The following is a 15,524-nucleotide window of genomic DNA, read 5'->3' on the forward strand; positions in this document are numbered from 1 at the left end:
TTCTAATTTAAGGATGAGAAGCTATGAAAATGATAGGTGTTGCTAATAATTTGGCTTCCTATACGTTAATGTGAAGTTGGGGCCCTGTATGGCAAAGTGATATTATACTAGATATTCTTCTGGGAGGATATTTAATGTCTGTGTTGTACAACCTATCATTACCCTGGGCTAGAGTTTAGGGAAAGGCCAAGTGGTTTGAAGAGCTTTTATACTGGCTAGTTTTTATTATGCAGGAAATGCCATTTCTTTCATGTTGGTACCTATTTGCACGTCTGGGAAAGTTCTCCATATGAGGAAACTGGGCGCTCTATTCCAAGACTCAGATATGACAATGGAGGTGTTTGGTAGTTGGTGGCTGGGAGGGAAGCTGAGGCAGGCCCAGCTAAAAATGGCCTGATGCACAGCTGCTTTGACATATAAATGCTTCATCCCTAGGTGTCATTCAGCAGGAATGTGTTACAGCTGTCTTAAACCTGAGACTGACTTCTTTCTCCATCCCATTAAATATTGGTGTTCTGTATTTGGTAAGAAGGACTATTCCCAGAGTCCTAGAAAATGAATAAGGATATTTGAGTTCATGCTCTATTCAGTTAAATTTAATCAACATTATTGAGTATTCATTGAAAGCAGAGGATTATGGAACCTAGATGAATGACAGACATTCTGTCCTTGAGAAGCTTAGTTTAGCTTATTAGGGGATCTAAGAGTTACAGAAATAACTATTAATTTAATTCTCTTCAGCAAACCTTTATTAAATACCTACTGTGTGTATTGTGCTAGTTGTCAAGGACATATACACGATATAGTTCTTGCACTTGATTATAATTTAATAGGAAAAACTTGTCTATACATAAAGAAATAAGGATATGTAAGGTAGGATATGCAAAAAAGAGATCAAAACTATTCTGAAGATACTGTAGAAGTATTGTGGAGTGGATGCTCTCTCTTCAGCTTAGGGCATGAAAGATTTCCAGAGGAGGGAGGTGCCACTTCAGCTGATCCTTGGACAAGATAAAGATTTGAGCAGGCAGACATCATGATGATGATAATTGTTGTTATTTTGGGTCGTCCATATGGTTGCAAAAAGGCAAACACAACAAAAATGCAAGTTGTAGCAAATGAAAAACAGAAAGCTTGTATAGCTTTAATACCCCAAGCAGTGGAACTCTTGCCAAGAGATTTCACTGAAACTCTAGCCTTTTTGCAAAAATGGAAAGCCATAGGCCAGATAAGAATGCTAATTATTGACTCAAAGACTCCATAATGGTATATAAATTAGTAGCAAAGCAAAGCATGCTGCCAGTTTCCTCTCCAGTTTAACATAAATCCATTTTTCTTAAAGAAAGACATTGGAGAGCCCTCCAGGTGGAGGCCAGTTACATGTTTTTGTCCTTTAAACAAAATATTCACAGTTTATGTCATGGGAAAAAAATGATGCATACTGACAAGAAAATAGTATTTTAGTTGAGGACTCAGAGGTAGACCCAAAAGACCCAGGGGTGATAAAGGTCAACTTACTCACTTGATAATAATTAAATAAGCTCTCTGAAAGGGCTACTCAATATATACTTCCTTTGTTGGTCCACGCAAAGTTTCTGATTCAGTTCTTCTCTCATGGCTTATTTGAATAATGTAAATATGGAAGGTAGACTCAGTCATAATGAGAAGTCTAGAATATTTGGTGTCCACATGAAAGATTGTTCTTTATTGTAAACATTCTTCCAACAGTGCTGTCTAGAGCAGTGAACATAAAAAATGGCATTTTCCAGGAGGGAAATTTGTGCCTATTACTGTTCTTTCTAGCCTTACATTCATGATCATCTCTGTGCAGCTGCCATATTAGAGTTGAATCAGAACAACTTCTTAACTGCTTGCTGTATATGAACTGTTATCAAGCTATAGAGATGGCTCCCCTTTATAACAAATAGCTCCTTCTGTCAGATTTATGTGGAATCTTTCTCTAGTGATATTAAGCTCCAGATAGAACTTGAATCTGGAGGTATTGTCTGACCAATGGATGAAGGCAAGACCTCTCTCCTAGAGGGTATAAGGATATCAGGAGGAAAAGCTATGACCAAATACTTTAAGAAACTTATTGGAATTCAGCAATGAAAACTGATTAGGAATAATTTGTAATTTATACTTTGAAAATTGTGAAATTGACCTTAACAGATTTAGAAAACAACAAAACTTCTACAGTATTTAAAACAAAGGGCCCGGTACATTATAAGGCAGCTATAGAAAGGTATGTCCATGCCAAAATGAAGAAGAAAATTAATAGCTGTTTTTATAGCTATTTTATCAGACAAGTAAAAAATCCTACAGAAATACCTTTGAAACATGCAGATACCATTTCATTAAGCAGTAGAAAAGACTGATCGGAGGTACACACCATTAGATTTGTCAGGTATAACCTATAGTGGCTTACTTCTGGAAGGAGCCTATGAAATGACTTGGATCCAAAAGTGGAATCCAAAGATCTTCTATGGATGGCAACCACATGAACTCAGCCAGCGATACGTCAACAAAGAAGTGTAGTGCTGGCTGCCGGCAGACTTGGTTTAGAAATGGAAGAAGGGTCTGTGAGGAGAACTCATAACCAGGTCCCTGAAATTATAAAAACATAATTATCTGTACCGAGCTTGGGAGTATGGAGCAATGTAAACTCTGTAAAGAAACAGTAGAGACAGGGTGACATAACTACAACAAACAAGTCATCTGGTGACCAGAAGTTAGTTCCCTGTCTTTCATGGATTTGAGTGGAGTAGGTCCCTAAACTTCAAGTATAAACCTCAGAGCACTTTGCTGGAATGAAACCATTATCCCAACTGCTGCCTACAGTTACCAGGATGTAACATTGATCCATAAAAACTTAAGAACAGTATTTTTTATAGATGTCGCTATTCCAAATGCTCACAGGAAGCAAGAGGCTTCAAAATTCAGAGATCTATCAATCAGAAGAACTGAAAGTCATATGGGGAACATGTGAGATACATATCAGTGCCGTCAACCTATCCGCAACTGAAGTTGTTCCAAGGATGCTTTCATAGAGCAACAGGAGATGAGGATGCATTCTAATACTTTTACTCATCTGTTCAAAAGTCTTCAAGAACATTAAATATAAAAGAAGGCTAGTCTGAACAATATTTCTGTCTAAGTGTCATCATAAAAGATGAGAACAGTATGAATATTAATGATAATGAAGGTGAATAGCACTTATAGTGTGTTGGGGAATGTGCGAAGCACATTGCGAATGTTATTCTATTTTATCCTCACAATAATCTTGGGAGGTGAATGCTATTTATTATTAGCCCCATTTTTTTTTTTTTAACAGATAAGGAGATTGAGGCAGACAGATTAAGTGACTGGCTTAGGATCACTGAACTAGTAAATGTTTGAGGCCAGATTTGAACCCTGGTCTTCTTGACTTCAGTTCCAGCACTCCATCCATTGTGCTACCTTCTAGCTGCCCTGAAGCATCATGATGGTGAGGCAGTGAAGACTATGACGACATTTTCAGGGAGTAACTAGTACTAAAATTTGCCTGAAGCTTTTGTGATATTAAGGGAGCAGGGATGTGTGTCTGAGAATAGTGACGATATAAGTGAAGAGAAGGGTGTGAATTTGGAGAAATATTGAGGTAGAATTGATATAATAGCAACTCATGTAATGGAGTAAGGGGTTGAGGGAAAGAAAACAATTTAAAATGACTCTGCATTTTTCATTCTGGGTGACTTGAAGGATGGTCAACTGAGATAGGGTAATTGGGAAGAGAAGCAGGTCTTTGGAAAAAATGATGAGTTCAGCTTTGGACACATCGAGTTAAAATGGCAGTGGAACATTTAGATGGAGATGTCCAGCAGGCAAATAGGAAATCAGTGGCTAGAAGAGATAGGTGGCAGATATATAGATTTGAGAGTCATCTGCGTAGAATTGATCATTGAAGCCTTGGGCCTGTGACTTGTTTAACATTCTAGCCCCAGCCTTCCCTTTTCTCATTATTCTACATTATCCTCTGGCATGCACTCTATGGTCCAGCCAATCTGGTTGTCTTCCTATTCTGTACACGTTCTACTACTTCTCCAATCTTTGTGCTTTTGCATAGTCTGTCCCCCATGAGAGGGATATACTTCTTTCCCACCTCTGTCTCTTTTCTTCACTCAATTCCTTCAGTGTTCATATCGGATGCTACCTCCATGAGGCTTTTCCAGATGCCCTCCCTGGTAGCATCTCCTTTTCCCCCTTAAAAAATTATGTTGTATTTATTTTGTATTCATTTGTATGTATATATCTTGCCTTCCTTTTTAGAATATGAACTTCTTGAAGAAATGCTCTTCATTCACTTTTGTCTTTGTATCCCCAGCACCTAGTATGGGGCAGGTACTTTATAAATGCTCTTTGGTTGGTTCATTTATGACCTTAAGTCCTTCCATGACTATCATTTTCCCTATCGGTAAAATGAGCTAGTTGAACTAGATGATGTCTGAGGTCATTTCCAGCTCTGAATCCTATGATAGGCTTTTGGATGACAGTTCATCCTGTATTTTAGATTCTTTTCCTGTAAGTGCATTACTTTGCACTTGTGCACATGGAAACGTGTCTGCCTCTTTCCTGCCCACTCTCCCAGCTTTCAAAGCTCTTCCTTCATTTTATCCCATCTGCTTGATTTTCTTTCACCCAGAAGAGTTTTCATGCCATCTGCAGAATTGGAGATTTCACTGTGTGTTCCCTCTTCCACTTGCAGAAATGTTAAATTACTTATAAAAATGGTAAATAATGCCAGTTCTAGTCCTGACATCTTAGGAAGCACATCGTTTATTGTTTATATGGCAGTAGTGATTGCCATAAGTACCTGCTTATCGTTATCTTTTATTTTCTTTTTCTGATTTAATTCCTTATCTAAGACTCTTGATCTTCCAGTTTCTTGATAATTCAGTTTTGGGGTGGACATTTACATGTTGGAAGGCTTAATGCAGTGGATTGATTACATTCACTAGTTTCCCTACATCCATATGCTTATCTATCCTCTTGAAGTACTTTAGTATACCAGAGCCAGATTAAAATGTCATTGGGAAATAATTAACAAAATAAATAAAAATACAACAGTATCCTGATAGTATATCAGCATACAGGATTATTTATTTCTCTTCTGCTGTATCTACATACACATATAACTGCCTCAGTCACAGGACTGTATTAGTTAATTTATTTGAAAAAAACAGACACATCATTCTATAATTTAATTGGCCAGACCAGTTATGTGTTCACAAACAACCGGAATCCAGTTGATGGATTGTTTTATGTGGGAATAATGTAGCTGGAAATTACACTAAAAGTTTTCATGGGAAAAAAATTGTATACACACACACACACACACACACACACACAGAGCTTCAGAGAAATAAAATTCCAATTAAGTTCAGTAATTTTAATATGGAATCATATTGTTTCTAAAAGATTCTTTTAAGCAAAATCATATTCTTAATGTATTTCTATACATGTATACCCATACAGAGGCAGCTAGGGAGAATTGTATACCTAGGCCTGGACTCAGAAAACCATGACTTTAAATCCAGCCTCAGGCATTTATTGGCTGTGAGACCCTGGGCAAGTCACTTCTGTGAAATGGAGAGAATGGTAACACCTTCCTTTTTGGGTTGCTGTGAGAATCAAATGACAGTGATTATGAAGAATGTAGCACAATGTCTGGCATATGGTAGGTGCCATATAAGTGTTAATTAACAATTATTATTGTGTGTGTGTGTTTGTGTATGTGAAATCTGAGTCCAAGTTTGACTTCTAACAACTTGCCAACTGTGTGACCCTGAAGAAATCCTGTAACCTTTATCTGCCTTAGTTACCTCAGCTATAAAATGGGGATGATAGGGCCCACTTCACAAGGTTGCTGTGAGGATCAGATGGGATATTTGCACAATGTTTTACATATAGTGGAAGCATAATAAATGCTTATTCCTTTACCATCACAGTCCCTTGAGCCAGTCAGCAAAACCTAAGTTCAAATCTAGCCTCAGACACTTAACTGTGTGACCTTAAATCTACTGGTTCTAGATTCATAGATGGATTCCAGTTCAAAGTTCCCCTGTGTAACTTTGGACAGATCACTTTAATTTCCTAATTTAAATTAAATTCCTAATTTAAAAATTTAAAAGTTGAGATTTTTCAGCTTCACAATGGAAGGAGTCTGAATTAGATGCTTTCTGAAGTCCCTTCTAACTCAATAACTATATAGTTTGTGTGCAAAACCCATTGGAAATGTCAGATTATAGGTTTTGTTCAGCAGTTATCCAGGAGGACATAAAGAACTTCATGTATTATAACAATGAATTAGAACAAGGTTGTTTTTTTTTTTTTTTTTTAATATTATTTGGCAACTTGCAATTGAATCTGCTCATTCATCTGCTCTGCTTAGAAATTGAACACAAAAAAGCCTGATTAAATGGAATGAATCCACCTCCTTGAAATCCTCAAATAACCACTTTTTTTTTTTTTTTTGGCTTATGGAGGAAATGAACAATAAATGATAGATTTGCCAGTGTCATGGATTTATTTTTTAAAGGTGACTTACAGGATGGTCAACTCAAGTCCCTATACATTATGTATCTCCAGTATTCTATTCAATGAAAAGTAATCCTTAAAATGATATTCCCAAGCCTGTCAAAGTCCTGAGAATCTTTAGTGGCAAGGATTGTTTTCACTTTTGTCTTGTATCCCTAGCAGTTAGCATACTGACTGGTACAAAAAAGTAGTTCATTGACTGATTGATTAGAACTTTGTGAATCCTCAGCTAACTCCAAATTTCAGGTAAACAAGAGAACTCTTTCCCCAAACATTGAGATATAGAGGTTTTCTCCAGCAGTTTTTCCTTTAGAAGCAGTAGATAAGGAGATGGGACAAAAACAACAAACATTTCTAAAATTTGCCAATCTCTGAAGATACAAAGAAAGGCCCCCTGAGAGCTCAGTTTTGAGTCTCCCTCTTTTCACCAGCAGGAAGTGCACCAGTACACAAGCTGTACTTCCAGTTGGCAGGGGCATTTGGCCTACTCCTGGGGGTTCACCCATGCTGGTGCTGGCCTACTCAGGGAGGGGCACCTTATCAGTCCTCTGTACCTCCAATCTCTGGGGCCCACAAAAGCCCATCGGCCTTTGTCTCCCTAAGGAACTAAGCTTACAGGCTGTCCCACTAGGCAGAGTTGCACCTTCCATTCTAATTGGGTAGGCAACACGCCAACAGCTATGTACATATGTACAAGATGAGGACAATATAAATGAGAAATTATTACCAAAAAAGAAGGGAAAAGCTTCTTATAGGTAGTAGAGTTTTAGCTGGAACTTTCAAGGAAGCCAGAGGATAAGCTCCAGGCATGGGGGACAACTAGTGAAAAGTGGGAGGAAGTAGTGAGAGGAAGGGAAAGGAATAAGCATTTACATAGAGTCTACTTTTGCTGAGCACTGCTCTGAACACTAAATGGCATGGAGGAGAGATAGTGTCTTCTGGGAGGAACAACAAAGACGACAGTATTGCTGGTTCGTAGAAGTATATGGATGGCAGGAAAGACTGGGAAAAGAAAGGGGGCAAGTTATTAAGATTATTGAAGGTTTTAAAAGCAAAGAATTTTATATTTGAACTTGGAGGTAATAGAGAGCTAGTAGAAATTATTAAATGGGCTAGTATGGTAGACTTGTGTTTTAGGAAAACAAGAGCTGAGTGGAGAAAGGAATATAGTGGGGAGGAACTCGTAGAAGAGAGACCAACCAGCTGGTTATTGCAATAATGCACGTTTGAGTGGTGGCGGTATGATAGAAGAGAAGTGAGTATATCCATGAAATAGAATAATGGTAGAATTGTTGACCTGACTTCAGATTGACTTTGGGGAGTGAGAGAGAGAGAGAGAGAGAAAAGAGTCGAGGCTGATATCTAGGTTTCAATCTAGGAAACTGCAAGGATGGTGTTGCCTGCCATAATGATAGGGAAGATAAAAAGAGGAAGATTTTGGGAGAAAGACTGTGAGTTCAGTTTTGCATGTATTGAGTTTTTAGATGTCTGTGAGTCATTTAGAAATGTCCAGTGGACAGTTGGCTATGCCAGATGAGATCAGAGAGGTTATGGCTAGATAAACAAGTCTGAGAGTCAGCATGGAGATGCTGATTGAATGCATGGGATCTGATGAGATCACCAAATAAATGAAAGATTGGAACCAGAACCGACACCCAGGACTTGAATGAGGATCCAACTGGGGAGACTAAGAAGGAGCATTCAGCAAAGTAGAAAGAGACCAGGCCAGAGTGGTGTCATAAAAATCAAGAGAGAACAGAATATCAGCAGGGTCAAAGGTTGCTCAGAGGTCCAGCAGGATGAGGGATAAGAAAGAACCATTAGATTTGGTGAGGAGCAGCTAGGTGGCTCAGTGAGTAGAGCACCAGCCCCTGCAGTCAGGAGGACCTGAGTTCAAATCCGGACTAAGACACTTAACACTTCCTGGCTGTGTGACTCTGGGCAAGTCACTTAACCCCAATTGCCTCAGCCCAAAAAAAAAAAAAAAAAAAAAAAGATTTGGTAAGTGAGAGATCACAGGTGACTTTTGGACAAAGCAGTTTCATTTCTCTAATTCAGCAACAACACGCTCCTGGCTGATCCATTAACAAGAAACTCCATCTCTAGCTCTAGCATTTTCTCTTGGCTCTCCCTCATGCCTGGAATGCTCTACTCCATTTTGACCACTGATCTCTCTGTCTTTCTCTCACTTTCTAAAAGAAACCTTCCCCAAGCCCTCTTCATTCCAGTGTATTCCTCTGTTAATTATTTCCCATCTGTCCTCTCACATATCTGTTTGCATGTTGTCTCTCCTATTAGATCGTAGGCTCCTTGCAGGCAAGGATTCTCCTTTGCCTCTGTTTGTACCTCCAACACTTAGCACAGTGCCTGGTACAGAGTTGGTGCTTAATAAATATTTACTGACTGATTTTAGGCAGCTGGGAAACCTGCTACTGCAGGTCTAAGGAGAAACAGGAAGGGACTGGGGATGATAGAAGAGGTAGTCTTCTGGATGGAACGTCTAGGGGTTTGCTTAGTTTAGGGTTTTAATATCACTATTATACATAAGTTCTTTTCCTCCTTGTCGCCCCTCCTCCCACACTTGTTAGATTTTTTTTTTTTTTTTTTTGAACAGTGGGGAAGAATGGACTTAAATCATGCCCCCTTTTCCTGTATTCCCTCTTGGGGAATTTTTAGTCTTTTTTTTTCTCTCCTGTCTCAAATGTTGTCTCTGTGCACCTCCCTCATACCTTGAATAACCTCCCAGTTAACAATCATTCAAGCTCAGTTCTTGTCTTGAATGAAATCCACCAGATCTACAAGCTCAATCTCAGTGAAAATGTATTTTCTCATTTTGTTAAATTTGTATGGTCCACTATTCAATCCTAAGATCCTTCTAATCTGTATTTATTACTGTAGTATAAGCTGTTATGTATGCTTCCAGTGCTGTGTAATTTATTCCTCTGCACAGACATACACACATAAGGAAATACTTCTGTGCATGGAAAATGCTCATATGTGTGTTCACTCTCTCTTGTGTTTCTTTTTCTCTCTGTCTCTCTGTCTGCCTTTGTCTGTCTCTCTGTGTGTCTCTCTGTCTCTCCCTCCCTTCCCCCTCTTTGTCTCTTGTCTCTTTTTCTCTCCCCCCTCTCTGTCTCTGTCTCTTTCTCCCTCTCCCCCCTTTGTCTCTTGTCTCTTTCTCTGAGTTTCTCTCTGTATCTCTGTCTTTCCCTCTTCCCCACTCTCTCCCTCTCCCTCCCTCTCCCTCTCTTCCCCCCCATCTCTGTCTCTTTCTCTGTCTCTCCCTCTCCCTCTTCCCCCCCTCTGTCTGTCTGTCTTTATCTCTTCTCTCTCTCCCCTTTCCTCTCTAACCCCCCCCCCCCATCTCTTTCTTTGAGTCTCTCTCTCTCTGTCTCTGCGTCTCTCTTTGACTCTCCCTCTCTCTCCCCTTTCTCTCTGTCTCTCCCTTCTCTCTCCAGACTGCCATTCTGGAGCAGGCCCCTCTGTGTGTTGGAGTTGGAGATGTCAGCCTGCCAGGAGGAGGAGGAGGAGGGGGGAGGAGAAGGAGGTGGGGCCCTGCTCTGATTAATTACCTTAGGCATTCGGGGGTGGGGCTTCCTTCAGCCATCTGCCTGAGATATGGGAGGGAGCTGGAGAAAGAAGGAGGGGGAGAGACTGCCAGAGAGGAAGAGAAAAGAAAGGAAGAAACACTAGCGAGAAAAAGAAAGGAAAGCAGAATAAAGGGATAGAAACTACCCAGCCTCACGCATCCAAGCTGGGGGGGGAGGGGGTGGGGGGGCCACAGGAAAATCCGAGGTGGTGCTCGGCGCCGGCCCCGGCTGCTCGGGAGGCTTGTTTTCTTCCTGGTCCTCTGCCCCGTTTGGTTTATGGAGAAAAAGAAAATGGTAACTCAGGTAAGCCCTGCTTCCTCCCGGAGCGGCTGGCTCCCTCTCGCCCCTGTCCGACAGGCATGGGGGCCCACACGGAGCCCAGTGGGTGGAGGCTGCTGCTAGTTTTTCCCCTCTTCCATGAGGCTACTTTGGGTGGACCAAGCTGCACCGAGTGTGTGTGTGTGTGTGTGTGTGTGTGTGTGTGTGTGAATGAGTGTGTCGGTGGTGAGTGCATGTGCACATTTGTGTGTGTGAGTGTGCACACGCGCGTGCATCCATCTTTCTCCCCCTTCCCTCTGCTCCATAGCAGATTCCTGTTTCCTGTGCTGTGCAGCTGCAGCTCAGGAAAGACCCTGTGGGGATTTGTCTACCTCTTTGTCTTGGTTCTGAGAGGGAGGGAGAGCGGGACTGCAGAGGTATGGAGGGATTCTTGGAGGCTGCCGGGAGCCGGGAAAAGGGAGAGATTGCATTGCCAGAATCACGGCGGAATTTGCATGATGGGGAAATCAGATTGTGTGGAGTGGAATTAGGCTGCCTTCCCTCCGAGCAGCCTATTGAAAGGCAGGCTTGGAGAGGAAGCGCTTTCATTTTCATAATGCTGTTACGGGCTAGATCTCTCAATGGGCGCTGCCGGGATACCTAGGTGTTAGCCAGGCCCCGCAGCCTCCCTTCCCTAACCTGAGAACAGGTGTCTCTGTCTCTGTGACAATCACCTCGGCGTTAGAAGGCGTGCGGAGACGGAAGAAGCCCGCCGGCCCGCAGCCCCCGCCAGCTTGTCGGGAACTGGAATCCGAGCGGAGCATCCCGGACAGACGGACCCCCAAGCGGATGGCACCCCCGCGCCCTCCCTGCTCCCGCCTCTGCCTCCCCTCCTCCTGCTGGCACCCGAAAGGCCGAGCCTTTCTCTTTCATTCTATAGAATTTTAGCAGTGGGTTGCGCTTTATTAGGGAGGAAATCATTTGCAGCATAAATGAGAGACAGATGGCCTTCGGTGCCCGTTTCGGCACAGGTCTCCTCTCCAGTTCTGCTTTGTAGGAAAATTTCACCGTTGGACAATACTCGCCTTTTAAGGAGATGACTGTGTTTTGGGGGATTCTTTTCCCTCTTTCTCTTTTCCCCCTCTTCGCCAAGTCACCACCGGAGGGCGAGGGGGGGGGGAATGGTGGGAGGGAGGATATAGCCGGGTAGTTGTAGGGGCTGGAATCCTGTTCCGTTAAATGTTATATAATGCCCCGCAGTGCTGTTTGGAAAGAGAGAACCTTTGGGGAATATTCTCAGCATAGAAAGGAGAGCCCTTGGAATATGTTCATCTTTCTTGTCCACATCCCCTTTTCTTGAATCTTAATTCATTCTAGTTCATTGCTACCTTTTAAAAATCCCCCTACAAAAGAGGAAACCTATTTTTGAATACTCCTTTGCTGGAAAATGTACTACCTGCTTAACACTGGAGCCTCATTTAATTTTCATTAGCTGTCTTTGTGGTAGATATGGTAACAGCCTTCTCCTTTCTCAGGTATTACTGAAGGCTTCCTGACTCTGGGGTACTTCTGCCTCATTGCTTTCATTACTAAGGACTTTTCATCCAAACTAAGAGGTGTGTACACACACACACACACACACACAGTAAAATAGTGTTGTAGGCTAGTATAGGCCTTAGCTAGAACAATGTCTGTTGTAGATTGTTACGACTCTAACCATCAGTAAGCTTAAAAAAAAAAAAAAAACCCACCACCAAAGATGGGGAATGAAGGCAGAGGAGACAGTGGAACCCAAAAAGGGGCCTTCGTTGAGGGTTTCTTAACTTTTTTTGTATTTGGCTGTCTGGAGGGCTTTTCTGGACCCCTTCTCAGAATGCAGGATTACAAAGGAAACATGGGCTCCAGGTTAGGAACCTCCACATTAAAGAATTCCAGTGACTATAGGTTTCTTTGGACCCTGGCTGGAGAACAGACTGAGAAACTTTGTTCATCCCCAATTTACGCATTGGAAATGAGAAGCTGGTGGATCCCGTGCCTTAGTTGACCTTGAAGCCCGATCATGTTGGTATTTGTGTTTTGTGTGTACGCATAGTTTATGCACGTTTTTACATTCTACACAAGATGGGCCGAATGTGGATTCTTCTTCCTTGTAGGAGGTACCCTTCTTGGGGACAGGAGGTCATTCACAGATCCCGGCCTGCCAGACCCAGGGCAGGGGATCTGTATTGTCCAGTTAAGGCTTGTCATTGTGTCCATTGGGGTCTTGTGTGGCCTGGTGTTTTTCATTCTCAAGGTACGGTTTTACTGCATAGCCAGACTAATAAACCTTTGCATTTACAGATTCTATAATTTTAGGAGTCCTTAGTTTCCCCAAGTTTCTCAATGGAAGAAGGGGTTCAAATAGATTTCCACAGTATATGGTATAGTATTTTCGACTTGTGACAGGGTGGCCGTGGTCTCATGCAAAGCCAGCAGCGAACAAGGCCTGTTCTTTTAAAGTAAAGACTGTCCTATAAGTTCTTATGATTATGCAGTACTTTCCAACAACATGTGGTTTTTAAATATTACTTTCTCAGTATTGGGGGGCTAGGGGACATGGGACATAATGAGTAATGTTAGACTCTTTTGCTCATTTTGTCAAGCTCCCTCTCTTCCTTCTCCAACTTCCCCTTTCAAATGATTCAAGAATGACTTTCTGGAGGGTGGAAAGAGATAGTCAGTGTAAGTGATCTAAAAACAAAAGATCAATAAATATATTTAAGTAATGATCATTGAATGGAAAAGGTTATCTGAGCTCACCTGGCAAGACAGATGTCTGACCCCTGGCAGTTTCAATGTGACTTTCGGGCTAAGTTTTCTATTGATTGGATGGTCACAGAATGTCAGAGCTGGGAACCTTAGAGATCATCAGTCACTCATCTTTTTCCATCTGGTAAGTTCTATAGGAAGCATTTCTCCTTTCCCCTATTCTGAAAATACAAACCGTATCAAACCTCTTCAGGTCTATCAGAAGGATGGGCAAGAGCGAAAGGTCTTCTCATAGCTGAGTTAAAGTAAAAATAGAAAATACAAAATAGTTAATGAGAACTTGAGCTCTGATCCATTAGTGGAAAATGCCCTGACCTCATCTCCTCAATCCCAAATCAGTGAAAATGAATGAGAAGCCTGGCTCCGTGTGGTGTGTGCTAATTGCAGATAAAAGGGAGAGTGCTGGGCAGAAAGGAAAAAATATATACAGGATGTGTTATGGATTTTTTTTTTTCTGTCCTCTAATGGAGAGTAAGCTCGCTGGTTTCTGTGGAACACAAAGCCCTCCCTTTCTTGGACAGTCTAGTGCCGTGCTGGCATTTTCTTAGGAATCTGTTTCCCATCAGGACTGGTGGGGGAAGGGGGAGGGGAGAAGGTGTTCCGAATATGAGAATGGACAAGGGGTCGCTGTCTCTTTAAGCAGCTGGCTGAGGAAGTCCATGTGGTGGGAGGCAGCTCTGGAGTGTGCGCTTTTGTGAGGAATCGCCGGGTCCATTGTTCCCTCCGTCCCCCTTTGGAGCTGGCAGGGCTCAGGTCTTTCACCTGAACGGCCGCCCTTCCCTCTTCCAGCCTGGTAGTCGAAAGCAGAGACCCCTCCCCATTTATTTCCTGTCTCCTCCCACCTCTCCTCCATTTTTGTTTGGTTAGAAATCAGGAGTGGTGTGCTGTGAGGCTCTCCTTATCCTTTCAGGTTCCTGGCATCCTCCCTTCCATTGGTTCTGGGGCTCCTCCAGCGATCCGAGCAGTCTCCATTTTGTGTCCCTGCCTCCAAAGTGATCCCAGGCCTCCTCTCTTTTCTCTGAAGCCCGCCTCCCTTGGCCCCCTCCTCTTGGAAGCTGCAGTCAGCTCCGTTTATCTTGGCACTGCCGCTCAGGCCTGGGGAAGGTGGTGGAGTTTGTGGGCTGGAGACGAATTTATGTCCTTTAGGATGAACCAAAAGCCACCTCATTTTTTCCAGAAATTCAATTTCTTTCTGTATTCTCCTCCACTGCCCCACATCTTCTGGGATAACCGTTTCTTTGCTGGGGACTTAAAAACACAGCCTCTGCTGAAGGTCTCTTCATCTTTCCTGAAGAGAAGTTCAGAATTCCACAAATGGCAAACTGATTAACTCAGTCTGTTCTTCAATTCATTAAAGATTTCTCTTCTCCCTTTCCCTATGTCTTTCCTGTATCTCTTCTGCATTTACAGTAGAGAACAGGTAAACTGGGAACCCTCTTTGCAACTATTGTTCACGTTTGGGGTGGATCCCGTTCCATTCCATCCATCTCCAACAAATGGGCCTCTCCATCATCCCCACGCTTTCATTTGTTGTCATTCTTTGGCCACTTGCCTCCTGCTTACGAACCTGCCCGTGGCTCCCCCACACTTTGTAAAAAAAAACCCTTGCTTGATCCAGCCATCCCGTTCTCTCTCCTACCTTTGGTGGCCAAACTCCTCAAGAAGGTCATCTGCTTCTCCTCATAGCTCTCGGTAGCCCACCTTCCGAGTCTCTCAATGTCACATCTTACAGCCCTCTCTCAGTGCTCATCCTGCGTGACCTCCTCTGACTTTGAGCTGTTCCACCCTTTTTTCCTTGGTGTACTCTCTTCTGGTTTTCAGGACTCCCCTCGCTCCTGTTTCCTCTCTATGGCTGTTGCTCCATCTCCTGGGCTGTGTCTCCTGGTCAGGCTGCAACTGTGGGTGTCCCGGAGGCCTTTGTCCTAGGCCCTCCTCTCTACTCTTGTTAGGCTGTTTTACTCGGTGATCTCATTAGTTCCCATGGATTCAATTATCATCTCTGTGCTGATGATTTTCAGATCTCTTTCTCTAGCCCTAACCTCTCTGCTGACCTCAAGTCTCACATCCAGCTGCCTAGTAGACATTTTGACGAAACGTGACTAAAATATGACTGAAACGGAGCTCAGACTCTCTCCCCCTGCCAACTCCCTCCTTCCATAATTTTTCCTTACTGTTAGGGGTACCACCATTCCATTCCCCCCAGACTCCAAACTTATCTGTCACCCTCGATTCCTCATTCTCCCCCAACCCTCCTCACCCCCTGCCATCAGTCAAGTTGTTGACAAGACCTTT

The 15,524-nt window shown here is 42.6% G+C and overlaps 1 protein-coding gene across 17 annotated transcripts in view; it reads left to right on the forward strand.

The window, feature by feature from the left end:
• The window catches only part of RBFOX2 (RNA binding fox-1 homolog 2), a 290,000-nt gene that overhangs the window by 176,963 nt on the left and 97,513 nt on the right, over positions 1-15,524 (forward strand). Inside the window, exon 1 of one of the 17 annotated variants that reach the window (XM_031938962.1) lies at positions 10,247-10,469. The exons of the other annotated variants lie outside the window; for them this stretch is intronic. Within the exon in view, the coding sequence (XP_031794822.1) occupies positions 10,443-10,469 (27 nt within the window). The 5' untranslated portion in view covers positions 10,247-10,442. Of the gene's footprint in view, positions 1-10,246; positions 10,470-15,524 lie in introns of those variants that run through there. 17 annotated transcript variants of the gene reach the window in all.

The sequence above is a fragment of the Sarcophilus harrisii genome, chromosome 5, assembly GCF_902635505.1.
Source record: "Sarcophilus harrisii chromosome 5, mSarHar1.11, whole genome shotgun sequence".
NCBI lineage: Eukaryota > Metazoa > Chordata > Mammalia > Dasyuromorphia > Dasyuridae > Sarcophilus > Sarcophilus harrisii.